At 37.7% G+C, this 26,693-nt stretch overlaps 3 protein-coding genes and 1 long non-coding RNA gene across 17 annotated transcripts; 2 read left to right on the top strand and 2 right to left on the bottom strand.

Moving 5' to 3' along the window:
* Positions 1–720: 720 nt before the first annotated feature.
* On the bottom strand, positions 721–5,689 carry LOC116849721 (peptide methionine sulfoxide reductase). 6 transcript variants are annotated; one of them, XM_032827145.1, is made up of 5 exons: positions 5,541–5,689; positions 2,884–3,045; positions 2,248–2,368; positions 1,767–1,903; positions 721–1,497 (listed from the first exon to the last, which is right to left on the bottom strand). In XM_032827145.1, exons 2-5 carry the CDS (start codon positions 3,039–3,041, stop codon positions 1,260–1,262), a joined length of 654 nt encoding a protein of 217 aa, XP_032683036.1. In that variant the 5' UTR covers positions 3,042–3,045; positions 5,541–5,689; the 3' UTR covers positions 721–1,259. The 6 variants fall into 6 exon arrangements, with proteins under 6 accessions (XP_032683036.1, XP_032683034.1, XP_032683035.1 ...); XM_032827143.1 differs by having other exon boundaries at positions 5,424–5,571; XM_032827144.1 differs by having other exon boundaries at positions 2,884–3,042; positions 5,424–5,542.
* On the top strand, positions 3,502–6,912 carry LOC116849724. Its single transcript, XR_004379193.1, has 2 exons — positions 3,502–3,648; positions 3,857–6,912. It is a non-coding gene; the product is annotated as an uncharacterized LOC116849724 (long non-coding RNA).
* Positions 5,639–19,524, bottom strand: LOC116849717 (protein phosphatase 1 regulatory subunit 16A). 9 transcript variants are annotated; one of them, XM_032827136.1, is made up of 10 exons: positions 19,335–19,524; positions 19,018–19,155; positions 13,808–14,071; positions 13,401–13,703; positions 13,180–13,322; positions 12,980–13,105; positions 12,833–12,908; positions 12,538–12,755; positions 12,245–12,410; positions 5,639–5,782 (listed from the first exon to the last, which is right to left on the bottom strand). In XM_032827136.1, the coding sequence occupies exons 1-10, from the start codon at positions 19,369–19,371 to the stop codon at positions 5,763–5,765; spliced, it is 1,491 nt and encodes a 496-aa protein (XP_032683027.1). In that variant the 5' UTR covers positions 19,372–19,524; the 3' UTR covers positions 5,639–5,762. The 9 variants fall into 9 exon arrangements, with proteins under 9 accessions (XP_032683027.1, XP_032683023.1, XP_032683025.1 ...); XM_032827128.1 differs by lacking the exon at positions 5,639–5,782 and adding an exon at positions 7,785–9,814; XM_032827129.1 differs by lacking the exon at positions 5,639–5,782 and adding an exon at positions 7,785–9,811.
* A 169-nt stretch (positions 19,525–19,693) lies between these two features.
* On the top strand, positions 19,694–25,674 carry LOC116849722 (transmembrane protein 42). The gene is made up of 3 exons (XM_032827148.1): positions 19,694–19,844; positions 22,439–22,585; positions 23,943–25,674. The coding sequence occupies exons 1-3, from the start codon at positions 19,722–19,724 to the stop codon at positions 24,090–24,092; spliced, it is 420 nt and encodes a 139-aa protein (XP_032683039.1). The 5' UTR covers positions 19,694–19,721; the 3' UTR covers positions 24,093–25,674.
* The last annotated feature ends 1,019 nt before the right edge of the window (positions 25,675–26,693 follow it).

Genomic DNA, 26,693 nt, shown 5'->3' with positions numbered 1-26,693 from the left:
TATATATATATATATATATATATATATATATATATATATATATATATATATATATATATATATATATATATATATATAACTTTGTAGAAATTATTCCAATTTTATATTCAAATTTAAATTATTACATAAATAAACACAGATTTTATCACATCAAAGCCTATGACAAGAAAAAGAAATATTTGTAAATTAATAATATAAATTAAACATAAATTAGACATAAATTAATAAGATAAAATAAACATAAATGATATTCAATTTATTAAATAACAATCAATTATAAATATGTCATGATAAAAATAAGTTTATATAATTATACATTATCACTATTTTTATATAACTTTTATTATATAACTTTTATTATAATATATGTAGTACCAATTATTTTACACTTAGAAGTATTACTATTAAAATTACTATTAAAAATTACTATTAAAATAACATTTTCTAAGAGATATTCTGCTTCTGTGAGGATCTTTGAATATTAAGATCTATAGCTTTAATATTTTATATATAACAGTTATGAAAAAGTTAAGATATTTTTTATGTAACAATATCATCTTATTCTTAGCATATTAGTATATAAAAAATAGTCGTTGTAATTTTTGTCGCTTGCGAATGAATAGTTAGATTTCACAGCAGTTTGCTATATTAGATAAATTGCAAGATGCAATTGTGCTTGCTAACTCGTTGAATATTCTGGTCATATTCTGGCCACTGATATTCAAAACTATAATACTGATATTTATTAATTTACATATAATGTGTAGTTAACTCCATGTAGCTAATTCCTATATATCACAATCAAGTTTCAAATTAATATTATAATTAATATTGTATGTTATTTGAGTATCTTATCTCTCCAAATTTTTCAGAAACTAGTAAAATTTTCTGCTAAGGAATATCCATGTGAATTTTTGTAAAATTTTTTAAAATGAAAGTTATGAAAGAATCGTAGGATAACTTGTACATTACGTAGTGTTAAAACAGAATCATGATATAAAATTCGACTAATAATACGACAGTATATTGTGAATGAACAAAATCGTGCGAGAATTATGAGTAATACTTATTATTATAGAATTTCACTTATGAATTTTTCAATTCAACGTAGAGAGGACTGTGTTCTTTTACGTACGAGATATATATCAAGTCGTATGTAATGTAATGTTTTTCTTTACGTAACAATCGAACACTTATGCAGTCCAGTGATAACGGAGCAGATTCCAGTTTCTCGAGTTCCCGACGTGTTTTTCCGCCAACTAGCAATACAAGCCACTGCCTTGATTTTCAATAATATGTTTCGTTACATATTGCGCTGCTTTCTCGTTCAGTCCTAAGCGCGGTAGCTCCTGTCGGAATTGTTCGAGACTACCAGCACCCGCTATGTAGCCGTTCAGCTTGGCTGCCAACGGAGACGCGCGTAAAGTTTCTGGTATGGTGAGATTCGTGCTCTCGAGCAACCACGGATGTTGTTGTAGTCGGTACTTCTGGTGATAGCTGAGAAGATACACAATTTTATGTAATTCTATATAAGTTTATCTGACTGTTATTCGAATTTATACACATAAATTCGATCTCTATCTCTATTCATGATTCAGCTCGGTTTCACTATCTATTTATAGAGAGAGAGCTGCTATTAAAACACAGTCAAAATTATATAAATTGTTCGGCTAAATACTGGCAAGTAGTTGAGATTAAATTCTATCAACAGCAATTGCAACGATAATTATATTTGTTCGTGAAACGGACACGATAATGTTACTTACTCTTCCGCCGCGTAAAACTTTGTAAACTTCCTAATCTCCGTGACGAAGACTTTCCCGACCTCTCGTTGCTTCAAATCCTGAGATTTTGCAGCCAATGATCTTTGCTCTTCGTCGTGATACAAGACTAGTGACATGTACTAAAAAATGAATCTATTTAGAATGCAAATTATACATGGATTATGTAGATTTATCATTTATATATGATAACACTTCCCAGACAATACAATGTCCAAAATCGAGTCATAAGAAACATCTTTAAAACATCTTTAAGACAACTTTAAGACAAATTTATAAGGTATTGTCTTCAAGATGTCTTAAAGACGTCCTAAAGACGTCTTATGACTCGATTTTGGACATTTGTGCTGTCTGGGTTATAATATTCACTAAAAAATCTAACTTGCAAATTATTAGACATTACTCCTCAAATATTACAAATCATATACAATGAATAATATTATAATTAAGGTGAAAATTGATATACCTGTCTCTTAATCTTCGTTGTTAGGCCATACTCGTGGTTATTCCAAAACAAATCCAACAGGTACGAGTAGGACACTAATTCTGGATTGTACTCAATATCAATGACTTCTGTATGATCACCCCTGCAAATAAAATATAAATATCAAATATATTAATATATATAAATGAATAAATATATATACATACATATATATAACATGTAAGATATTAATATCATACATACATATATATAACATGTAAGATATTAATATGTATTTATATATATTAATATCTTACACATATTAGATACACATATGCTAATTTCTGTAAGATCTATTCTTTTTACCTGAACTATCTGAATTGGTGCACACTGATGCAATAGCATATATTTTATTTCACTCTAATTTATTGCAGCAGTCTGTACCACAGTTCAGGCAGTTCAGCTAAAAAGAACAGACCTATTAATTGTTTCAAAATTTAACTAAAGTTTGAGCAAACAAAGATTCAAATGTAATTTTCTTAATGCAAAGAGGTTTTACATAGTTTCATCAGCTTCCTATTGGTTATACATTTAACTCATTACTTGCAATTATATAGTTGAACTTTCTATATAAAAATTAATGAGATGCTTTAGAGTATCATAGCAAGAGAAAAGTACATGTTTCTGTAGGTTGGAGACTCCTTGGTGCCGCCGGCATAACCTACGCAGGTCCTGATGACTCCGGGCAGTGCTCCGAAGAGGGAATCGCCCGCCCAGAAGCAGCCCATACCGAAAGTCGCTCGCTTGCTCATGACCTGGTCTCGCTGTCCCGGCATACTGCTGTACGGACAGACGTCGTGACGTTTAAAGATCGAACAGCTGAGTGCCGCGCCGTATCGATACGACGAAGCGGAACAGTTATTGGCCAGGACGGTCCGCATCAGGCACGGTAGCATCGCAGTGATTACATAATGGGATCGCGACATTCTGATGTCGTGGGACCGCTCAAGCCCGACAACTTGGGTGCCAGCCGAAATCTCACCCAATCGTGTTCTCGACACCGCGCTCTGCTATATTTGCACTGTGGTATACGTTAACTCGTTCAACGAACGGTACTGCCGACTCGAGATAGGAGGTTAGATCGCGCGAAACGCGATTAAAAGAGAAAGATGAGGAAATGAAGGGGGAGCAGAGAACGAAATGTGCCAGGATGAGACAGGATGTTAAGTGATAAGATCAGATGAGTTTGAAGGAAACATGACTCGCGCGTCGACGTTGCTACGAATTATTGCGACTCATCAATACACGTCCCACTCGCGACAGGTGGTGACGGTGGTGAGGGTAGTGATGTTGGAAAAGCTCTTTCTCTCTCTTTCTCAATATGCAAGGCTTCAAGCAACATTACGTCTTCTGCTTCAACGTCATTCCTTTGTTAAATGATATGTAAGATTTAACCTTCCTTTTCGAAAGCTATAACGGCTAATGATACATGATCCTTTTATGTTAATTATTTAAAAGAAATGTCTTCTGACAATGATCTGAGTGAAGAGAGCAGTAAAGCGAGTATATTCTTATTTGGTGTGGTGGTAACCACCATAAATGATATAAATTATCATTAATGGGCTAACTGGTTATTGTTTTGTATTTTTAGAATTCAATCGAAGTCAGTTTCACTAAAAGGCCGGGATTCCCTCGTATTAATACAAATGGGAGGACCCGGCAGAGGAGAGGAGGCTGACTAGGTAGGGAGAGACAGGAAGAGACAAGGAGAGACAAGGAGAGACAGGAAGAGACAGGGAGAGACAAGAGAGGCAGGGAAAACAGGGAGAGACAAGGAGAGATATATCTCTTCTGTATTTTTTTCCCCAATCAAAATGCGCTAGAAGTGTCATTTTATACTACTTAAGAAGCATTACTCTCGTAATGCTTATGAAGTGTTTCTTATCGATACTTCATTAGGAATTAAATTATTTTACGCCAGTCATTTCGAGATTAAACGGTAAGATAATCGCGGCAATCCTTAAACAACGAATTATCGATGTCAGTAGAAATATTGATTGTAGCTATCACGCGGCGATATATGTCCGAAATTAAAATCACCCGCGATAGGATCGTTCGATTTCCCGCGGACTTCAATTCATCGAATTCGTTCAACCTTCGCGCTTCTCTCGCACACGTGCTTTTCCAACAGTTCCGCCCTAACCTGGTCGGACGTGTTTGAACTTTCGGATGTGATCTGTGATTTTTTTGAAAAATATTTTGGAATTATTCTCAAGGAACATTAAAGATCATCTATTAATCGGAGAATGGCATTATCTAATTTTGCTCTAACAATCAATAATTTATTGTAAATTAATCTGAATAAAAATAGGCGAAGGAATGGGTTAAGAAGATGAATTGCATGTCACGTTAATTTACAAGAAATTATTGATTGTTAGAACAAAAGGGCAGTGCACGGAATATCTTTTGTTTACAACAACTTTGTAAACAAATTTGTTTAATCGATTGCAAGTGTTACTTCATGGATATATATTTTTATTTTAACATATTTTGCAATAATTCTTAGCATGCATTTTCTCGCTTCTGACGTCATTAAAAAGAGATAGACAATGCGAGGGGCCAAGAGCCTTAAGTGTGTATCATTAACACATTTACTTAAATTCTCTTCATTTAAAACTGAATAAACTTTATTTAATCTTTAGACCACCGGGGTCTGAAGTATTTGAATTCCCGAAGAAAATCACCTTAAAAAAAGTACTTTATAGGTATATACAAAGATATATACAAAGATATATACAAAGTTTATATACAATAGATATATACAAAGTTTCGATCACGGCTCGCGCCTATATTTAGCGCGCTTTTGAGAACACCGACTGACTATTTCTATTTCTCTGAACGATATATAATGTGCAATATATGTCAATACAGGATTGCAAACTGACCTGCATGATTCGTTGCACACGAAGAACAAAAACATTTTGCGTCTCAAAATTTGCAGATTACACATACAGATTATACACTTGGTTCTTTTTTCCGGCGGTCTAAAGATTAAACTGAGTAAACAGTACTCAGTTTAAATGAAAAGAATTTTGATTTAAATAAATATATTAATGGTATTCACTTAATAAATAATTGTCAATTTTTAGATGTTTTTTCTCAGTGTATAAATTCATAAAATCATTTTCTTTAACACGACAGATCAAACACGTGTTTACCTGAAGTGGCTTAATATAGCGATCCGACCAGAAATAATGATTACTGCTATCGATGGGAAGCGCGAGCACACGTTGCTCGTCGAGGAGTTCTTGCAAAATTAGAGGAGCAAAACTTACTGTACTGTGCCATGAGTGGCAGCCAGTTTTTATGTCCATCAAGCGCGTCTCCCCACCGAATCGCTCTTCGAATACGTTTGGCGCTTCAAACTATCCCGGTAAAATAATGTCGTTACCACACAACATTAAAGGAGCAGACCGCATTCTAAGCGAGGCATTTGTAGCGTCGAGCAAACTAAATCCTTTGTCAAATCACTTCCATCCTTCTGCGAAGCATTCGATTCATTCCTCGTTGCGAAAACCTGCAAGAGTAAAGCTTTATACTGAATATCGTGAACGTGATATACCGCGTACATCGAGTATCAATAAAAAACAATTAATTTTCAACGCCAGTTGCAAGCGATATCGCAAGACGTCATCGATCGACGATAACAAACCGCGTTTGTTTCTCCTTTTTTCTTTCCGTCGCATTGTGCGAGAGAGATTTATTTCTGGGAGGGAATGTCAATTGTGCAATGTAATTAATTATTCGATGAAAATAAATATCGTCGAAAAAAAAAGAGCGAGAGCTCTCCAATTTGGCCTTTATGTTAAATACTCCAAATAATGCGTCGAGTGTCGTGATAAAGCACATCTTTGACTAAACATAATGCCGGTACAAGAGGTAAGCGACGAATGATACTATCTTATCGAGAGATAAATGACAAACGATACTATCTTATCAAGAGATCTTATGGGGATTAATTATTGATAGAGATTTTTATATATTGTATTCGTTTTTTTCCCGTCGCGCTAATTGAGAATATGCTTGTGCCAAAAGCGAGAGAGAAAGAGAGAGGGGAGCGAGGAAGGGAGAGAGAGAGAGAGAGACGGGAATAATTTTATGTATGGCATGAATAATTTTAAGTATAGCCGAGGATGAAATTCGCATATTATTCCAACGTTCAAAATAGCATTTTTTTATTTATATTTCACCAACTACGTCAACAACCGATTATGCTTGCTATAATGAAGCTCAATAAAGCGCAGAAGTTGCATCAGAATAGCGAGATGTACATTTGATTAAATCAATCTGTAATTGGGACTCGACTGATGTAATCTTCCTCTTCTGATCACTAAGCCGTCGCGTTATCACCGTGAGTGTCATCATAAGTCGACCGCGACGACATATTCAATTCCTGACCCACTGTGCATCGCGGACACACACTCGACTTCCTTGTCCTGACAACGCCATTGAAATGATACATAAAAGTGTCGCAATGACGAAGCGCGCTTCTGAAAACACCGACTAACTATTTTTATCTCTCTGAACGCTATATGATGTAACAATATACGTTAATAAGGATTGTAAACCGACCTACATGTTCGTTGCACGTGAAGAACAAAAATATGCGCATTGAAATTTGCAGATTATAAAAGTTGCTACAGAAAATGAATTTTGAAATATCCTGACATTTCCAGATTTTCCAGACAAATGTGGAGAATTTTCCATGACCAATGCTTCATCATAAGTATTGAAAAAAATACAGTTATAAGGGGAAAAGCGATTGTATAAAAAAAACATTGAATAAAATATAAATTTTTATTATTTTATTGGTATTGACAATATATAAATTCAATATTGACAAATTTCATTGTGAAAGTTGAAAATAAATGTGATAATTTTATAATTTAATTATATATACTAAAAAATAACAATCACATGTTATTCTTCTATAAATCTTTAAAATTGAATTAAAATAAATATGATATTGATAAATTTCTAATATTGACTAATTTCTACAAGTTAAAAAGAAGTAACAATTACATTATTTTATTGACATTTGGAGCTTTTGAATCCGTTCATCTATTAAGTCAATTCTGTTTTTCAGTAATAATCTTGAGTTTCTTTCTTTCAATTTCATTAAGTCTCTTCTTACTTAAATTTCATTTGTTTTTGTTCTTTCTTTTATTGCTGTATTGAAAATTTTATTATACAATAATCTTGTATTTAAGGAAACAAGAAAAATGGATATAAGAGCGCTTCAAAAGACTAATTTAAATTTTCATGACATTTTCAGGTTTTCCATGACTATGGCAACAAAACTTGTTATTTTTCTCTAACATTTTTCCTTGCCTTCTTTAAAATTCCCTGATATTTCCAAATTTTTCCGGTTTTCCAGATCTGTGGAAAGATCTTAACTTTGTTACGTTACGTTTCGTTACGTTACGTTTGGTTTCTCTCGAGAGCGTGTTGGTACTTGCTTTGGATTTTGCAGCGTGAGAACACGCAAAGATTTATGAATAATAAGTCAATACAAAGGGTTAACATATACAGAGAGTGACTTTATTTTATATAACGTTATTATATTACAATGCAAGAAACATGTGGTGGACGTCACATAAATTCATTTTCAATACAGCCATTTAAAACAAATCAACTTTCGCTGTAACATTCATATCAGAATCAAGTATAGACAATCACGCTATGTGCAATCACGTTACATCACGTTCAATCGGAATATCGGTAATGTTGCGGTATGGCATTGTATCGAAGATGTGCAATTAACGCGATTGGAAGATCTGGAATAATTTGCGAAGATCTGGAATCACGCGAACGCGCTCGTAAGATCGGAAGTTGCGCACGACTTTTTGGCAACGAGTTTTCATGCGCCATGGAAAAAGATGTACGTGCGTTCGTTTGTACTATGCATTCCCGCTGAGAAAGCTCGCTTCTCTCGCGCGTTTAATAAATTCAGACGACCGACTGACTGACTGATCGATGCGAAGTGTGCGAAACGTATGCAGGAGTGTTCGGCAGGATACAGAGATATTGTTACTTTACACACATTTCTCTGCACACGCATACGCGTAATACGAGAGAATGCTTATTACCGGTATATTCCACTTTTGATTGTTCGATGGTCGCGCGGGAATATGCAAGCTTTACTCCGCGTAAAGCTTACATATGTATATATGTATATATATTATACGTATGCATTTCTCTCAAACGTCTGATACGCGAGATTGAATTAAAATTAAACGCCTCGCATCGTCGTAGGCGTATACAACACAGGTGCGAAATTGTAAATCAGTGATGTATATCGTGTGTGGCTCGCAGAACAAGGAATTCAGTGTTGCGTCTAGAATAGTCATAATATAGATAAATACTACATATCAAAATTTACAAATAATCTTTAAATCGATATAAAAAACAGTTTTTACTTAATCCTTACGGCTAGAGTCTCATAAAAAACATTGGAAGATGTTCGATAAGTCTTATACTTGCTCTTTTTTTTTGCGGTGATACGTACTATAAAATCCGAATCTACGTAGTACCTACGAAAATGCAATACACATTCCTTAGTAATTAGAATGTAGTCTCTATACATTTCTTTTATATAACAATAAATAAAGTAAAACTCTTTACAATACTTAATTTTTAGGCGCTGGGAAATTTGTAAATAATTCGACAATGCAAATATATCTCTGCAAATGTAAGTACACGTTCTAAGTTCACGTTGTAACGTTACCTAAGGTGTTCTCAACGATTGGAACGGTAAAATTCAAACTTATCCGAGCGCCGCGGTCGCATAAGCGCGTGACAAGCGCGACGCGGACTTCTCGTTGCGATTTTAAGTACGTGCCGTTCGATATTATATCGCGATATCAAAACGATAGCTGTTTTGATTTTAAAGCTGATTCTCCTTCTTCCTACTCCGCGAGAGTAGCTCGTCGATACGCGCCGCCGCGGATATCATTTGTAATGTACATATATCGCCAAGGTAACGCAACGTAGAAGGAAAGATCGCGCGCGCCCCTTGGAGTCGATTCGCGAAATTGCGTGAAATTGAAGAACACGAGCGCATTGGAAATTTCTTCGGGAAATACCGAAATCTAATCGCAGGAACACACTCGCTTATCCGCAAAGCTTCCGCATAATTGTCAACGACGGGAAGGGGGGGCAGATACGACATTGTTGCTGTTGCTGCCGGCGTCGTCGTCGTCGTCATCGTGAAAGCTGATATATTACATGACGGTACAGCAGCTCTTCTCCGAGTGATTATCGCCCACGATTTCGCTAGTGTTCCCGGTGAAACGTTGAAAGTCATCGTTGCTGAGGTCGGAATTGGAGATGGACGAGACCGGCATCGGTATACCATTCCCGTTCGCGTCTAGGGAGCCGCCAGATATGTGCCGATTCTGCGCCCGCTGCTTCTTCAGATCTGACAAGGATTTGACGAAAACAACGGACACGTGAATGTTGATCTTGCCGTTGTTATCACCGGTATCGGTCGCGTAAATCGGCGCCGGCTGCTGGCCGCCGACTGTAGCTGAATCAGGCCCTGTCACTGCTGTCAGGCAAATACGTAAATCCAATGTGCTACTTCACCCCGGGTCAAAGAGCGCCGACTTTTCGATCGACGATTATTGCCGCCCCCTTTTCCGCCCCCGTCACCTTAATCATCCCCCTTCTCTATTCCTATGCACCGATCACAGTTAAGAGAAAAAAGAGGGTGTCAACTATGAGACTCATGCGCCAAGCCTGACATGCGTTTCTCAGCAACAAGCGTCAAACATTGCACCAAGGACCACCATACGCATATCGTTGTACATACACAGTGTCTTGCTAAACGATATTCAATAATTGCGTTTCGCGCAAGTAAAATTAATTAATACAATTTGTTTATATATAAAAAGAGAGAAAGAGGGAAGAGAGAGAGAGAGAGAGAGAGAGAGGAGAGAGAGAGAGAGAGAGAGAGAAGAAACCGGAGAAAGAGTGAGAAAGGGAATCGAAGAGAAGGGAAAAGAAAGAGAGAAAAAGAGAAAACGGTAAACGGCCGTTACGTTGCAGAGAACAGGAACAGCTATTGAACGACTACGTTATATATGTGCCTTTCCGCATTTTTAAACACTACGATGGAATTCCTTTTAACATAGTATAGATTATTCAGTTTAATAGTATATACTACAAACGGTTGGTCTAACCATACTTGCGCGTTATTCGTTATGTGGGGTGAGACATTGGTGATCACAATCTGTCATTGGTATTCAATGAGAGGAATGAAATGACAATTCCGAGACAATTCGTCTAGAGCGATATTACCGTCCAGTCGGAAGTGGAAATAGAGTGGCAAAGGTCCGCTGGAGACTTATCCACCAATGGCTTGTCATCACTATGTCTGATATGTTTTCCTTTATTGTTCAAATTGACTACTTCGGATAATAGAGCGAAGTGATCCTTCGTCACCCGCGCGCCTCGAGTACGTAATAATAAAATGGATATTAAAGCATTCGCCATATAGATTAGCGAGAAAGTTCACTAACAGTTTTCAATACGAGATGTAGAGTCTGCTGATGAGTAGTACATAAGAATTCGATATAATTGCGAACCATTTCAGAGATCCATGCTTTTTAGGCTCAGAACCCGCCCGTTGCACTACGAACGCATTTTATATCCGGCAGAGGTTCGCCAAACAGTAACAGTCTTCTAAGTACGTACTTATTCTAAAGAAAAGGAAAAAAAAATGACTTGCACATAGTATAATATATGTATAAAGAGTGTAGAATATCTCTGTCATCAATTCTACTTATCGTGTGCCCTACTAATGTGGCGTGTATACAGTTCTCTAAATCGCCTGGACTCCAGTTTACGTAAGAAAGTACGGAAACATCTCGACATACCTATAGTGGATGTCGTCTATGTGATTATTTCTTCTGTATTGCGCTCAGTGTGGCCGTTAAGCTTTGCTAACGCGCGGGCCACGCGATGATGATACGCTCAAGAAGCTGATTAACCATTTAGGCCTTGTCAAAGAGACTTGGTGTGTGAAACAAAGCGAGATATACGTGTATGTATGCATATGTGTGTTTGTGTGTGTGTTGTGTGTTTCAACATGTGTGAAAACACTTTCAGAGAGAAAAATGCATCGTGTATGCGCAGCACATGTAAATACTTTGAGTACGTACACTATGAGCGAGTAACTTTCGGCAGAGTCTGCATCGTGATGTGTATGGATACGAAAAGGGTAACGTAATCGAATGCACCGTTACAAATCGTGAAATGTAATAATTAAAGAAATAGGAAAGTGACGTAGAAAACTAACCTCGCAATTATTCAGGAGCACGCAGTAGTGAAAAGAAAGAAAAAGCTGGTAAATAATCGACAGCTAACACAGTGAGTTCAACAGAGTACATTCATGGGGATCGATCGTTTAGCAATTGATAGACCAATATAATCAAGATATGTATAGTCGGAACCATATTTAATATTCTCCGGGATTACTTTCCTTTTATTCTCTCTCATCAGCGTGTATAAAATTTTGCCTATTAACGCATCAACACACGAAGACGCGTCCGTCTTTTAGTCGGACCTGGTTTCTCTCTCTCACACGGGCGCGCGCGAGTGCACGCGATACGATATATCGATGTACAGACGATATTTATATAATTCTATAACCTCATTATTATTTTCTCTCTTCTTTCGGGGGTAATAGTCTTCCGGTTATGTCCAATGAACGCATGACTTATAGGAATTTATGTACATTCTTCGATTCAAATTATGTTCGCATTAAACGCACTCGTCACTTCGGATATTACGGGCTAAATCAGCGTGTGATATACACATATATGCACGCGTGTATATATACATATATGTGCAACTTTTGAATTTCGTGACTGAAGTATATGTATACTTTCTGAAGTCATTTCGCACAAAGCTACCATTAACCACAGTATTCTACCGAACCACAACCAATGCAAGCAAGAATACATTTGGAATGTACCTGAATCTTTATCAACATCTTCGTGAAGGAAAGACTCGTTGTCTTTTCCTTCGGGGCCTTTTCGCACCGCTGGTGTCAGTGCGCTAGAATCAGTCTCGTGGTCCCCTACTTCTTGCGTGCTATTCTCCAATGGCGGTATACTAGGCTTGGTAGCACTGACGTACGTCTGAAATACGTCCCACGGTGTCATTATCATACGATTATGCAGTAAAGCTGATCTTTAGCATTAATTTACATCTCGGAAAAGCGGGAAATACTTCAGGCATGTCTAGTATGCGGTAAGTTCGTTGTACCTGTTGCGCTTGTAACCTTAACCGAGCTTCTTCTTGAGCATCTTTCTTCGTGGTGAGAACCTTGTCCCGAATGGATGTCCGACGTACGCTTTGTGTTCGCGTATTTATGCTTTGTGACCTGCGTACTCGTCGTCCTTGTGCTTCACGAAGTCGTTTGCTCTCTTGTTCCGTTTTCAGTTCCACTATCCTCTCCCTGATTTCCGGGTCTTCGCATATGTCTACGGCGGCATAGTGACAATGCAGAGAAACGAAGCGGGACAATACAAATCGAAATGACCCAGTGAGTGAGTCTTACCTGCAGGAGTCTCGTCGTGCTTATTCTTCGCATTTAGGTCAGCTCCATTTTGTACCAGTAATTCGAGTACTTCCAGCTTCAGTGCAAAGCGAAGGTACATAAGTATGTAATGTAATTGCACGAATGAATTTTTCGATTTAAACTTACGTGTCCCCAACATGCAGCTGCGTGAACCGGCTGCCACTTGTCATTATCTTCCACATCCGTTGATACATGTTGGTCGAGAAGAAATTCCACGACTCTCAGATAGCCATTTGCTGATGCAATGTGAAGCTGCAGTAAAAATTGCGATTCAGTTATGCGATCTTGAGTATTGTACAAATCTGTATAAAGATAGAGATACGCACAGGCGTGGCACCTTGATGGTCCTTGTATTCAAGATCTCCCCCCAAGGAGGCAATCTTTTGTAAATCCCGCAACATTTGAACCTCGGTCGACGCTCTTGTTTCATCTATTAATTCTTGAGTGACTCCTCGCCTCGCCATTTCCCCTGTGTTATGAGAAAATAATTTTTAGTTGCAGTATATTCTAAAAAACGTGAAGAACCTTAGCGCAACTCTCTTCACACCTTCAATGCAATCGAGCGTTTTTTCATCTTCGCAAATGTCATACGGCATATTGCCGTCAGCGTTAACGGCCAATAAATTCGCACCCCTGGCGATAAGATATTTAACTAAGTGTAAGTGACCGCACGTAGCAGCGGCATGTAACGGCGTCCACTTCTCACTGTCCTCCGCATTCACATTAGCACCAAATTCAATGAGTAACTTCATCATCTCTTCGTTGTCATCTATGCAACACTGGTGCAACGCTGTTAAGCCGTCTTCGTTCGTCGAGTCCGGATTTACACCTTTCTTCAAGAGCCGTCTTACTGAAAGAAAGGAAGAAAATAGAATAAATGTCGCTGATGCGATATAAGTGCGCCTTACGGTCACGTCTGAACAGCTGAAAGTAATGCACGTAATTTCTTTTTACCTTCGTCAATATCGTTTCTCGCAGCTGCTTCCAATAACATGACACTATCACTAAAGTATATGTGACGTTTATTACTCGTATGCCTGGTCTGGTGCCGCAACCACTCCTTTTCACGTTGCCTCCATACTTTTAATTGTTGAAGTCTACGGTGACGCGCTAAATGCAGCCGCTCTTGCGTCGTCAGCCTTTCGACGTGTACCATTTCCGCCACTAACTCCGAGTGTTCCATTGTTAAGTGCTTGTAATTTTTGCAAGTATATTTACCTGTTCACGGAAGAGAGAAAAATCAATCACCATCAAGTCTAAACACAACCCACATTCCTGCCAGACACATATACATACACATATACAGTATATATCTTTCTTACAATTGTATCAAAGAAATTTTAAAAAATCTGCTCCATAATAGATATGCAAAAAATAAATCTTTACAAATTACAATTGAATGTATCAGATAAGGCCTACTTGACACATTAGCCTCTGTTGGCCATATATTTAAGTAAACAATCATAATGAGGACTGCAAAATTGTATCATGAAAGAACAATGGAAGACCAACAGTTTTACCTTTATGCTTGCAAAACAAAGATCTCATTTTCAGATAATTTATTTTTTGATAAACACACACACACACAATTATCTTGACTCTTTCATGTCGATGTAATCAGGATTTTCACTTATTTCAACAATACATATGTGAGACTTAACTGATCCCACCTCAGTTATCTGGCAGGAATGATGGTATATTTTAACCTGGTGTTCCAACAGACTTATCAAGCACTTAGATAAGTAAACGCACAAAAAATATTTGCACAAATGTTCCTACACATTGACATACAGCTGTCCACGAATAGTAACATTGGCTTGATGTTACTGTGTCTCTTTTTTTAAGGATGTGTGCAGGGAGTTTTTATAGAATATTCTTCGTTGGAAAGTAAATTGAGTAAATTTATACTTTGTGAAGAAACACATTTATAAATAGCATGATTGTATTCAACTGCAATTAGCTGGAAAGATTATAGATGCTCTCAGAAAAATATGACATTCAACAGATGATGTGTGTATAAATTTATATATATATATATACACAGGAAGAAATAAATATCTCAAATGCAAAAAATCAAGCTGTAATATTGGCACAAATTCTCTATAATTAGATATACTGTGGTATTTTGTAGCTTTTAAACTTGACCTACAATGTGCTCTTTGTTTCCTGTTTCTTTTTCTTTATTTCTTTCTGACTTACATCTTATACTATAAGTCAGAAGATAGAGAAACAAAAAACAGAAAGCAAAGAATACAGATTGAAGATTAGATTTTTCTGAAATACAACTAAATTATGTATTCACACTTTGGCTAGGATATGATATGTCAGATCTTTGTTAAACACATAGACTATATATATCCACAGCATGCTGCATCCTTAATCTTACTACGTAATATACTACGTCATTAGGTGCTACTAAGAATGTACATATTTAGATACTCCAACCATACCTTGACAAGGTAAGTTTTATGTCTCAGAGATAATATGTGAAAAACAAGCATCGCTTATTACTCACCCAACAAGAGTATCAGGTTTATTCTTCACAAAAAAGAAAAGGGATAAAAATATGGGATACAATAAGCAACAATAATGAATGGGAGCAAAAGAAAATTCAATGTTTGTCGACGTGATAATTGTTTGAACTCCCAATAATTCACTGCTATTTCATGAGAGATCCCCCCAAGCACCAACCTAGTAACACAAAATCCAACCATACGAGGCACACGGGAAATACTCGCTAATTATTCACCGTGCACCGAGCACCTAGCGGGCGCGAGTTACTTAGCACACAATCACCATGGAGAATTAGTCGATAGTATAATAATCCGCGCGTTCTCACGAGAATTCCTTGGTCGCGCAGCTCCTCGTGCGATCCTCATTGCACACAGAAAAACGATCAAACCGTGCGCGCGTCAAGCGGCACGGCACAATATCCCACAGTGAAACGTATCGCCGCCGAGCGGATGTATTTTACTTCCTGCCAATTATATCGCCTGGCGTAGCACCGAGAAGCCATCGCGCGTTCAAGGCCACACAGGACTCGGAGCGCGGGACGTGTGTCGCGCAGGATCTCGCGAGCCGCGGGTACGCGAGACGTATGCGTTCTCGCGGCTGTATGTACGAGCGAGGAAAAAGAGAGATGGAGAGATCGGTCGAAAATCGACGAGCAAATGTTTTTACTTACGTATACGAGCGCGCGGCTAGACATGCGGCGACAGCGGCGGCGGCGGTGGTCCGCTTTCCTTCTCCCCCTTTTCTCTCCACGCTCGCGATCGTGCGAAAGCGGAATGTAACGAGTGACGGCGACGCGTACGCAGGCGAGGACGAGGACACGGGCTCGCACGAGGACTCTCGGACGCGCGAGCACGTCGGCGGCGACTCATTCACTTGGCGCTTTCCGCGCCTGTCCATTAGGAAGGACGACAACACGGCATGATCGCGTGCGACGTGTGTCGGTCTGACGCGCGCGCGTGTCTCACGGGATTACGGTACGCGGCCACCCTCACGGCGGCGAGAACTCGCTCGCGTTCCTCGTGCTTGCCAGCGCGTGCAAGCCGCGGTAAAACGTCTACCTGTCGGCCGCCATTTTTAAACTACCTGCGAGAGATCGCGTCCGCGCCCGCGCACGCGCACGCCTCGCCTCGTCTTGCTCCGTCTGTTCGCGACCTGACACTACCGTTCACCGACCGACCGCATCGACGATTCGCAGCTCGCTCCGTCCGTCCGTCCGTCCGTCCGTCCGTTCGTTCGTTCGTTCGTTCGTGCGTCTGTCTATCTGTCCCTTCTTTCGTTCGTTCGCTCGCTCGCTCGCATTAAACGAGCAGGTGACGAGCGCGCGCTCAATTGTCGATTAGTCGCGCGATCGCGATCGGTCGATCCGAGGACGGCTGCGCGCGCGTGAGCGGGAGCCTTGCCCGACACCCGTCGCGACGCGATCGCATACGTTGCCTGCGAAATAAAGTCGATTGCGTAACCGCGCTGCGTTAAGCCGGTCGATAAGCGACAGCCGAGGCTCTCCCGTTTACGCCGAGCGCGACGTCGCGCTCACGCCCGGGATCCTCGATTGACAACCAGCTGATTGACGGAGCGCGCGGGACCTCACCGCACCGTCGTCCACTCTCCGGACACTTGTTCACGATACGGTGGAGGAAAACGTCCTGGGCTGCGTTTGAAATCTCTACTCCGGGTAGCGGAGTTAAAACTCGATGTCGTGCCGAAATATGGTGTGACGTACTCTACAGAAGGAGCCTGATCGTTCAGAAAGTCGGAGTAGCTGTACTCGGAGTTAACTCTATGAACCCTGCTTCCTGCAAGGTGGGTTGGAAGAGTAAACCCCAATGTAACAGCGCGAATTTATGAAAAGTACACACTGCTACGTGCATAATTCCAACAAGCATCAACTAATTTTTTATTTAGCAACTCATTTTACAGAAAACTATGGTTTATATCCACCAATTTATTAATAAGTTGTTAAATCCTGCTTATTTTTCTGTAATTAAAAACAATCTGGTATTATATGAAAATATTCTTTAAACCGCCAAAAATTTCGACGTTACATTGTCCACATAATTTTCAATTCGAACAATTTATGTTTTTTTACTTCCAATCGGAAAAATTGCACAAGCACTGCCATAGATAAGAATTCATACATTTCGTTCACATTTTTTTTTCTACGAAATGAACGTTGCTACGTTCTGTGTGCGGAGGTCCGTTCTTTTTCGCTGAACTAGTACGTTCTAACGGAACATAAAAATAAACAGATATACAGTTGAGATTTGGTTGAGATTTGAAAAGGGAAAACTACTGTTGGCTAATGCAAGAGGAGTGCAGCGGGAAAGAACAGATTACTCTTTTCCGCTCAAAATCTCTTGGAGCTGATAGTTCAGGGGAGCCTATATGACTCCAGGAGTATGTTGCTCATGTGCTTTTCTTAGTACTTATCTTGAGAGAAATAGTCGGCACAAAATCGTGAAATGGTCATTTTAGGACATAAATACTTCTCCCTGAGTTTCATTAAAATCGCAATAATATTACAGTTAAGAAATAGAAAAAATTGGTAAAACTGGTAAAACTAATTTGCCAATAGCAAAGTAAATTTTCGAGCTTCTCGAAGTTTCCTATTAATATTTTCCATCGTGACTGAATAAAATTAAGCGATGTGTTATTAGAATGAAATTTCTTGCAAGCGTGATATACTGTTTCTGCTAATAAATGCAATTTTCATTCATAAAATAATTGAAATCGAGCATATGGGCGGATGAAATAAAGCTGGCTCATAATTAAAGACCAGCAGGAGGATTGTGGAGATCTCTTACGGAGACTCTGCAACTACTAATCAGAATACATATTTTATATGTGACCTTCTTTACTCTGCGTTACTGAACTCAGGGTTTCTTTAGTAAGAGTCAATTACAACAATTAGTGTGCGTATTGTAACTTCGAAATTTTAAAATATAGAGCATCTAACCCCGATTTCCCCTATTCTAGCCTCTGTCCCCCATCACTCTGGATTTTATAAAGTTGCCTGAATAGAGTCTTAGGATGCTTTGGAGGTAGATTGTGTATCACAGAAACTTTTTTTATGTAAATTACAATAATGAACGTATTTATAAAAGTATTTACCATTTCACTGATCGATATCTAGTGAATTTATTCACTTTCGTAATTTTCATCACGTTGTGTTAATACATAATCGACTCCCTGGGTCGCATTCCGAAATTCACTCAGAGAATATAATAGTATTTAATTAACCAATCATGATACGGAAATCTTAGTTCTTTTCGTCCTGATTAGTCAATTAAATGTGCCCTCGTAGTTAGTATTCTACCTGATTTCGGCACTCTTGCGCGAATATTGTTAAATATTGAAAAGTATACGGATACAAAAGAAAACGAATGAATAAATGATGAATAATAATTAATAAAGAATTAATAAGTTCCTATACTTTAATATCCCGGTAAAATCCGAGTATATAAACACCGAAAACGGCGCTGATGCTGTAACGAATGCCGGACATTTTTCCTTATTCGAAATTTATTGGACATTTTTCCTTATTCGAAAATTCCGGAATGGAGCACTGCTCTTTTCCTCAACATCTCTTTCGGTTTTAACGTTAGACATTACCGTTTAGTCACCGATGCATTTGTGTATTTGGGAAAACTTACCGCAGACCGCGTTATGTGTTTCGTCTAAGTCGACATGCTGCGTATTCGTGTAATTCGTTTCTGTCGAATTACAAGTCGTAGTCACACTCGCGCGTTCATCAACAGGTTTATTTTTTATCACTGAACCGGCTGCAGTAACTTGTGTGAATAAGAAAATTGGTCATACAATTAAGAACACATTAAATAGTATAAATAATAAAAATACAAATAATTAATAATATAATTATTGGGCAATGATATTATTAATTATTATTATTTACAATTACTGAGTATTCTTAATTACACGATTAATTATATTATTATCCGTCGGTAATGACCTTCACTTTCGACAGTTTGGTGAGCTCCTAACTTCATGATGTCTAAATCATGAAAAACACTTTATACAAGTTGTGAAAAATATTGTATACTAGTTCAGCGTAAATTATCGGGCGCATGCTCGTACGATGACTCATTCGCGCGATTGTCGCCTGTCATTCGCAGTCTGTCATCACAGGTATGCGATCACGCTCGATATCGACTGACTCGTCGTCGTCAGGGCTCTCGTCACCTCGCTCTTAATTCAACGTGAGCAGATAAGAGCGTGTCCGCCGGTAAGCGAGCTTTTATCTCGGACGCTCCGCTTCCCTCACGAGTGTTTTCCTCGCACGAGCGGCCTTGGCTGGTCGATTCCTCGCCACGTCCGGATATCCTCCTTATCTGCCGATATGGAGGGGCACCAGGATGGCGGTGGTGTTGGCGGGGCACATCTCGCGGTCGTGGCTGGCATTTTTGCAACCGGCGGCAGTCTTCTGGGCAAGCTCGCCGGTGGCGCTGACGCATCGTCGTTGGTGAGTTGGCGGTAAATTCGAATCCGGTCGGGGCGCGGGTGAAAGTGTCGAGTGTGCGCGGCCTTGCGATCTCTCTCAGTTTCCTTCACACGCACAATTCATAATCATTATCGTTGTATCGTGCACTTTTTGCAATCACGTAACCTCGAGTAACGCGCTGGAGCGGCGTTTTATGCGCAATCGGCTGCGCTATTGTTGTCCGGCGCATTCGCCAAGAGTTCTCACCAAGTAAAGCGTCCAAATCACACTATTAACTGTACAATTAGGCCGATGCGTTTCTCAAGTATTATACAGGGAGTCTGGTAACTCACAGAGGAGCCGTGATGTAAGTAAAGATTAGGTCAAACTAAACTAACAATTTCTCTACCATTTTGCGAGAAACACGTAAAATTCTAAGTCTTAATCAAAGAAGAATCGTGAATGATCACGTAGATGAGTCAGATGATGGCGATATCTGCCACTTGTATATTAGGTCAAACTGAACAAAAAAGTCTTTTACCATTTTCTAAATGGTACGCAAATGGACGCAAATGTTTAGATATTAATCAAAGGAGATTGATGTATAGTTGTGCGCGATAATGCATGTGTGATCATGTGGCTTCTCCGTGAGTCCTGTACCGGACATCCTGTAGATAGAGGTGTAAAATTGCTGTTATATTTAAAGTGACGGTTATTTACAGTAAGATGATAATTTATTGGTAATTTTGATAAAATTCTTCACTTTTGTTAGTTTTATACACAAATACTCGTGTTTTTCGGACTAATGTATAAGATAAAACAATATTCCTCTTATATTCTCATCAAATGTACATCTGATAATTTCTGAAATGTCTCTTAGATGATAGAAAGGAAACTATTTACTACCTTTCGAGAGTTAAAATTTTTATTTTTTAAAATATAACTAAAAATTATATACTACACAATCTAGTCGCTGAAACAGCAAGGTAATAAATGAAAATATTTATAAGCCTGTAAGATAGTATAAAAAATATAAATTAAGACCAACATTTTTTTTAAGTTTCTCTAGTTATTATATATTTAGTTTCTTAATTACTATATGTTATATATAATATATTAATATACAGTTTTAAAATATTTTATGAAAAATATGAGTTAAATAATGTCTTATTCATCTTAAAGACTAAGTGTTCCTTTTGTACTTTATATTAACATTTTTTTATTTCTGTAATCTTTCTAAATTACCGTTTTATCAGCTTTCCAAAATTACCGAATAATTTATCGTAATTTACCGAGTAAGTTATCGTCAATGAGACTGGATCATATATATATATATATATATTTTTTTTTTTTCATTTCTAATTATAGAGAAACATGGGAGAAATCGCGGAGTATGAGTACACCGGATTGCATCAATGCATATCCCCAAGTGCGGTTTATATTTTTATTTAATTACGCAGATCGCATGGGAAAATCACAGAACACATCGTCAATTGAATTCAATTAATTTGCCTCTGTAATTAATTAAATCGATTCTTAATTCATATTAATCTCAATAATCGATACGATCCTTCGATAAGATTGATGTAAGGGAGAACGTTTAAGTATTATCAGTACAGTTATCTTTTCTGTACTAATTCGTACAGAAAAGAAAAGTAATAAACAATCGTTTTCGCAGAGTGTGAACGCATTATATTAATGCACTTCTGTGTGAATGCAGTTTATATTTTCATTTAATTATGCGAGTCATTGAGACGATCATAAAATATATTATTAATTAAATTTAATTAATTTGTTATAATGACTAATTAATTCAAATTCTCAATAATCGACGCGATTCTTCACCGAGAATGTTTACATATTACCGTATAATTTTCGCGAAAAGAGATTAGTAAACAATCTACCACAATCTGTTACCGCATGAGCGAATTGCATTAACGTATCTCCAAATGCAGTTTACACTTTATTTTATTATTATGCGGGTTATCGAGATAATCATATGTAGAACCTCAGTTAAGTTTAATTAATTGATTTGCTCAGTTAATTAATTTGCTTCAATAATTAATTAGCTCGATTATTAATGTGTATTAACTTCAGTAATTGGTATGCACAATCTCCCGCAATCGACGTAATAGAAAACGTTTGTGTACCGTATAATTTCCACAAAGAAGAGAATTAGTAAACACTCTATTATTGCAAGAATCTACCTTCGCCTGAATGCAGTTTATATTTTTATTTAATTACTAAAATCATTGAAACAAACATAGAACACACACTCAATTAAATTTAATGAATTCGTTTGGACGATTAATTCAGTCGATTCTCAATTCGAATTAATCTCAATAATCGGTACAATCCTACATGGTCGGAGGATGTTCACGTGTTATCATATAATTTTTGCAAAGAAGAAACTGGTAAACTGTCTGTTACAAAAATCGTAGGTCAAGACCTTCGACCTATTAATCGTGTTGTTGTGTTGTTCTTTCCTGTCGACTTACGTTAACGGTATTTGAACGTAACTTAACTGAACCTATGTATTAAGCAGTGCAATTTATCGTAGACGTAGCGTAAGTTGTTTGCTCGTTTCAACGCAAGGTGATCACATTAAACGAGCGACATTTATCTCTTTGCAAAAGCTGTCCCTGTTGCTCAAAGCGCTGCTGCTGATCCTTATGGTCACGTGCAACACCGTGGGATGTACGTTTTTTGTCAAAGCGCTTCACGGCAGCGGATCCTCATTACCGGTGACGGTCACCAGCGCAGCCACAAATTACGTTTGTTCGGTGAGCATAATCATAATTTATCTTACAAGCACCGGACATCGTCTCCCCTTCGTATCGAGCGGCGAATCGATCGAGTCGGGCACGAGCCGCGTCTCTGAGGAAGGCGAGGAGATACGTGTATCCGCGCTAGCCATCTCGTTCTATTCGTCCACGCTCCGCGCGACTACGGGACTAATACACATTTCCATGCGTCGGCTCGCAAAGAGTGAAAGTTGTTTGGCAAACTGGACGCAATTCCGCGAACATGCACAATGCGGTCATAGCAATTATATGTAGACAGTTACGTGGCGATCGAACGGGAAGTGTGCATGATATGATGCATATTGAAGCGCAATCACGATGGTTACATTGTACGCGAGGAAACGCGCCTATATCGGAATTATTAACGCGACAAATATTATATATTCATGCCGGGGCTTTTGAATGATATTTCATTCGTGTGTCGTGAGAACAATTATTCTCTCTCTCTCTCTCTCTCTCTCTCTCTCTCTCTCTCTCTCTCTGTCTCTCTCTCTCTCTTTCGCTTACATACACACACACATTGATGTAGAAAATATTGATATTCTTGTTCAGGAAGAGACTGTCTCGTTAATTAAACGTGATTCGGCGTGAATACTTCATATAGTTTTGCGTACATTGTAATAGCTCGCTCTCTCTATATGTAATTCTTTACGGAAATCGCATTCAATTCGCACACGTGTTCGCGCGACATCGTATATCGATTATGTCGGCGCGAAGTTAAACATTTATGAGCTTAAGTTTGCGAGGATATAGGCGCTTTAACTTAAGAGTGTCACCGACTGGCATCCTTCGGAAAATAAGAGTGTCGGTTAAATCCGTCGCGTGCATTGCGCTATATACACATATATATTAGGTATGCCAAACATGTGGTTCGCTAATAATGCGCTCATTGATCTTCGATATCTTGCATTTTTTTCATTACTCAAATGACTTGAAGATATAAGAATATCGCGAGACTTCGCGAAGACCCGTAAGCAAAAAATCATTAATAGGACGTTATTGCAACGATATTTAGTAACATGTAATGTTTTCTAATATGTAGTTTTTAACGTTGTATCAATATTATTACGAATAACTTTGATACGCTTTAATATTTCTAAAATATTTTTATAATATTCAAAGGGATCGTATTTTATCCAATAATATCTTTGAAATATTCTTAAAATATTAAACAAAAAATCAAGAAATACGCGTAAAATCAATATTTCAAGATATTGATCTAATGTCCTTTGTTTACTGAGGAAACTTAGAGAAGAGCCATCAATCAGTCATAGAATCATAAAATCATCCGGCCGTAAGGAGCATTAGCTAAATATTTCCTGCTTTTCCTTCAAAGGCTCTCGTGGGCTTCGTCGTCTTTGAGGAATCGACGTCGTTGGCTTGGTGGTGTGGCACTTCCCTGGTACTACTTGGCTTGATTTTGACCTGTTGTATTCCCGCCGAAAAGGTCAGTCCCGCCATTGAGAAGAAATTGAAGCAACAGTAACCGGCTTTGGCGCTTTCGCGCTAAAAGTAAAAAGCGGGAACTCTACGTCAACTCGGCTTATCCACGCTTTCATGTTAATATCGTAAATATTTATCCTGCTCTCACGACTCCCGCGGACAACGAACATGATCGACGAGAGACTGGCCGTAGTCGATAAATTACCAAATACAAAAGTGGAGTTTAACCATTTAAGGGCCGGTTGTTCCAATTTTTTGTTCTAGTTAAATATAAGTTAACTGATAATTAAATCATATGTCTGTCTTTGTTTTTTCTTCAACTCATATAAAGACATATGAGTTAATTATCAGTTAAATTACCAAGAAGTTGGAACAACCGGCCTTAAATTTAAGATATATTAAACTAATGTATTAAGCAGTATAATTGTGTACATATTAAAAATTATTATAAATAACAATGTACGCGCGCGCACGCGCGCGCATGTGTTCCCTATACTCTCCTTGTATTTATAGTGAATCTTGTACGTAAGTTGAGAATAATTTTAGAGCGATGCATGTCGATGTAATCGTTCGCATATATTTTAAGGGATGACGTATAATATACTCACATACATGATATTGTATTATTAGTTCGGAAACAGTGCGCGACACACACACATACACATGCTACATATGGCGTGCAATTTGTCGCGCGAGGTTTTGAGAGGAAGGCAAAAATATAAATATCCCTTATCTGATTGCACAGAAATATATTCTACACTCTGCTTCTGTTTAAAGAGTTGTTCAAATAGATTAATCTAAAATTCTAATTTAAAGAATTTTATGTGGTCGGGAGTGTGTGGATATGTGTGTGTGTGTACAGTGTTACAGAACATTGTGAGAATAAAAACTAAAAAGTTAATTATTTTTTCATTATGCGCGAGAAAATATAGTTTTAAATATAAAGACCGATACCAAAAAGATACAAATAAACCCCAAGAGACAAGGTTGTCTGCATTTTTCACACTGCATACACGTTCAAGTAAAATATAAAACACGTGCGAATTACTTGAAATTTGTATCTCCTCTTTTTCACGAGAAAACTTGATAAGTCAAGAAATATTCCTATGATATTTCTATAATATTTATGAAATATATATATATATATATATATATATATATATATATATATATATTGTATATATATAATTTAGCATTGTATCTATATATATATATATAGGGTGTGTTCACCGCAATGATATCCACTATATTTTTAATAGTTACTATGATCGGACAGGGAAAAGTTCTAAATACAATTATTTAATTTGTTTTAATCTTTTTTATAATACCACGAATGAAAAAGGATACGATTTTATTAAAATTTCATCAAAAAAATTAAGGGGACCATGACTGTTTAACGAAATTTGTTGCATCCGTTTAAAAACTGATTTATTGCGTCTAGAACTTTTCTTGCCTGATCATCGTAATTGGGAAAAATTAAATTACAATTATCATCGTAACTGAGAATTGTAGATACCATTACGTGGATATATGTGATAATTGTGGATATTAATAATACTTTGTATAGATGGAAAGTTATAGTGACTATCAATATAAGAATATCTGCATAAAAAATATATTGTTGATTTATGCGTTGTTACTTTATCCAGATGTTCTTATATCGATAAGAAATCGAAGATACTTATTTGTGCTTCAGCGCTTGGATGCATTTCATGCTGGAATAAAGGAAGAGAGGACTCGAAAAATTCATGTCTCTCGAGTTGCGCTTGTTCTAGTCCCAAGTGGGTCTTCGTGCCTGCAGTAGCAGCGAGTAAGGGCCTACGATGAGGGCGAAAAGTATATTGCCGCTAGTACCACTCGAAACACACTAACACGATGCTATCTTTCCTCATTCAGCCGTCGAGTGGGTAATATTTTACAGGGACGCATTGACGAGACAAAATTACCATGACATGCAAATTACACGACATCGTTGCAGTCACGTTAGCAACGGTATGAGTCATATTGCTTCGATATATCTTTCAGATCATTATACGCGTATTCACATGGCACGTTTTCATGTAATTATAATTATAAGGCCTCGAACGTTATTATTATCAACAGGAACGTACCAAACGCATCGCAAAACGAAACAATGATAGAGAAGACCAGATCTAGTTGTCACACTTTCCATATTGAATTAAAAAAAAAGAGATATACGTAAATTTATTTTATATTTTATTGTACACATTTCCATATAAAACCTTTAGATAAAAGAAAAAAACATTATCCTTGTACACATTTATACACAAAAAGTTATTAAGGTGTAAGCAAAGTCGCGAAAATGATACTATTTACTTCCTAGGATTGGTTGTGATGTCTTTCATGTAAAGGAAACAAGACTAATTATTTTTACTTTAAAGTTTCAAGTGTTTTATTAAAGTTAGTGCGATATCTTCTGATTAGATACAATAAACAATCATTGAACGAAGAAGATAACGGATAATAATCTTTTTAATAAATTTTATAATAATAACTTTGTGTGTGAGTTCTCTCTATAGAACTTTATGTAGATTCGTTATTGTGGCATATATAACATAATACATCACTGTGTGTGCTTCCATGTTCTTGCATAAGTCATATCTACGTGACGGGCTCGCAATGC

This window comes from Odontomachus brunneus, unplaced genomic scaffold (genome assembly GCF_010583005.1).
Source record: "Odontomachus brunneus isolate Ranch 3 - 2012 unplaced genomic scaffold, Obru_v1 Obru_scaffold_125, whole genome shotgun sequence".
NCBI lineage: Eukaryota > Metazoa > Arthropoda > Insecta > Hymenoptera > Formicidae > Odontomachus > Odontomachus brunneus.
The sequence above is the reverse complement of the archived record's forward strand: the minus strand, read 5'-3'. Positions and strand labels throughout refer to the sequence as shown.

What these genes read in the sequence shown, in the direction of transcription:
- LOC116849721 (XM_032827142.1), bottom strand. Translation starts at nt 3,191, where the DNA reads ATGTCGCGATCCCATTATGTAATCACTGCGATGCTACCGTGCCTGATG. An exon ending in CAACGAAGATTAAGAGACAG is followed by an intron (nt 1,904 to 2,247) that starts GTATATCAATTT and finishes TTCATTTTTTAG; the next exon opens with TACATGTCACTAGTCTTGTA. An exon ending in AAGTTTTACGCGGCGGAAGA is followed by an intron (nt 1,498 to 1,766) that starts GTAAGTAACATT and finishes GTATCTTCTCAG; the next exon opens with CTATCACCAGAAGTACCGAC.
- LOC116849717 (XM_032827128.1), bottom strand. Translation starts at nt 19,371, where the DNA reads ATGAAGTTAGGAGCTCACCAAACTGTCGAAAGTGAAG. An exon ending in GAGAAACGATATTGACGAAG is followed by an intron (nt 13,704 to 13,807) that starts GTAAAAAGAAAT and finishes CCTTTCTTTCAG; the next exon opens with TAAGACGGCTCTTGAAGAAA. An exon ending in AGATGTTGATAAAGATTCAG is followed by an intron (nt 9,815 to 12,244) that starts GTACATTCCAAA and finishes TTTGCCTGACAG; the next exon opens with CAGTGACAGGGCCTGATTCA.
- LOC116849722 (XM_032827148.1), top strand. Translation starts at nt 19,722, where the DNA reads ATGGAGGGGCACCAGGATGGCGGTGGTGTTGGCGGGGCACATCTCGCG. An exon ending in GCGCTGACGCATCGTCGTTG is followed by an intron (nt 19,845 to 22,438) that starts GTGAGTTGGCGG and finishes TCTTTGCAAAAG; the next exon opens with CTGTCCCTGTTGCTCAAAGC. An exon ending in CCACAAATTACGTTTGTTCG is followed by an intron (nt 22,586 to 23,942) that starts GTGAGCATAATC and finishes TTTCCTTCAAAG; the next exon opens with GCTCTCGTGGGCTTCGTCGT.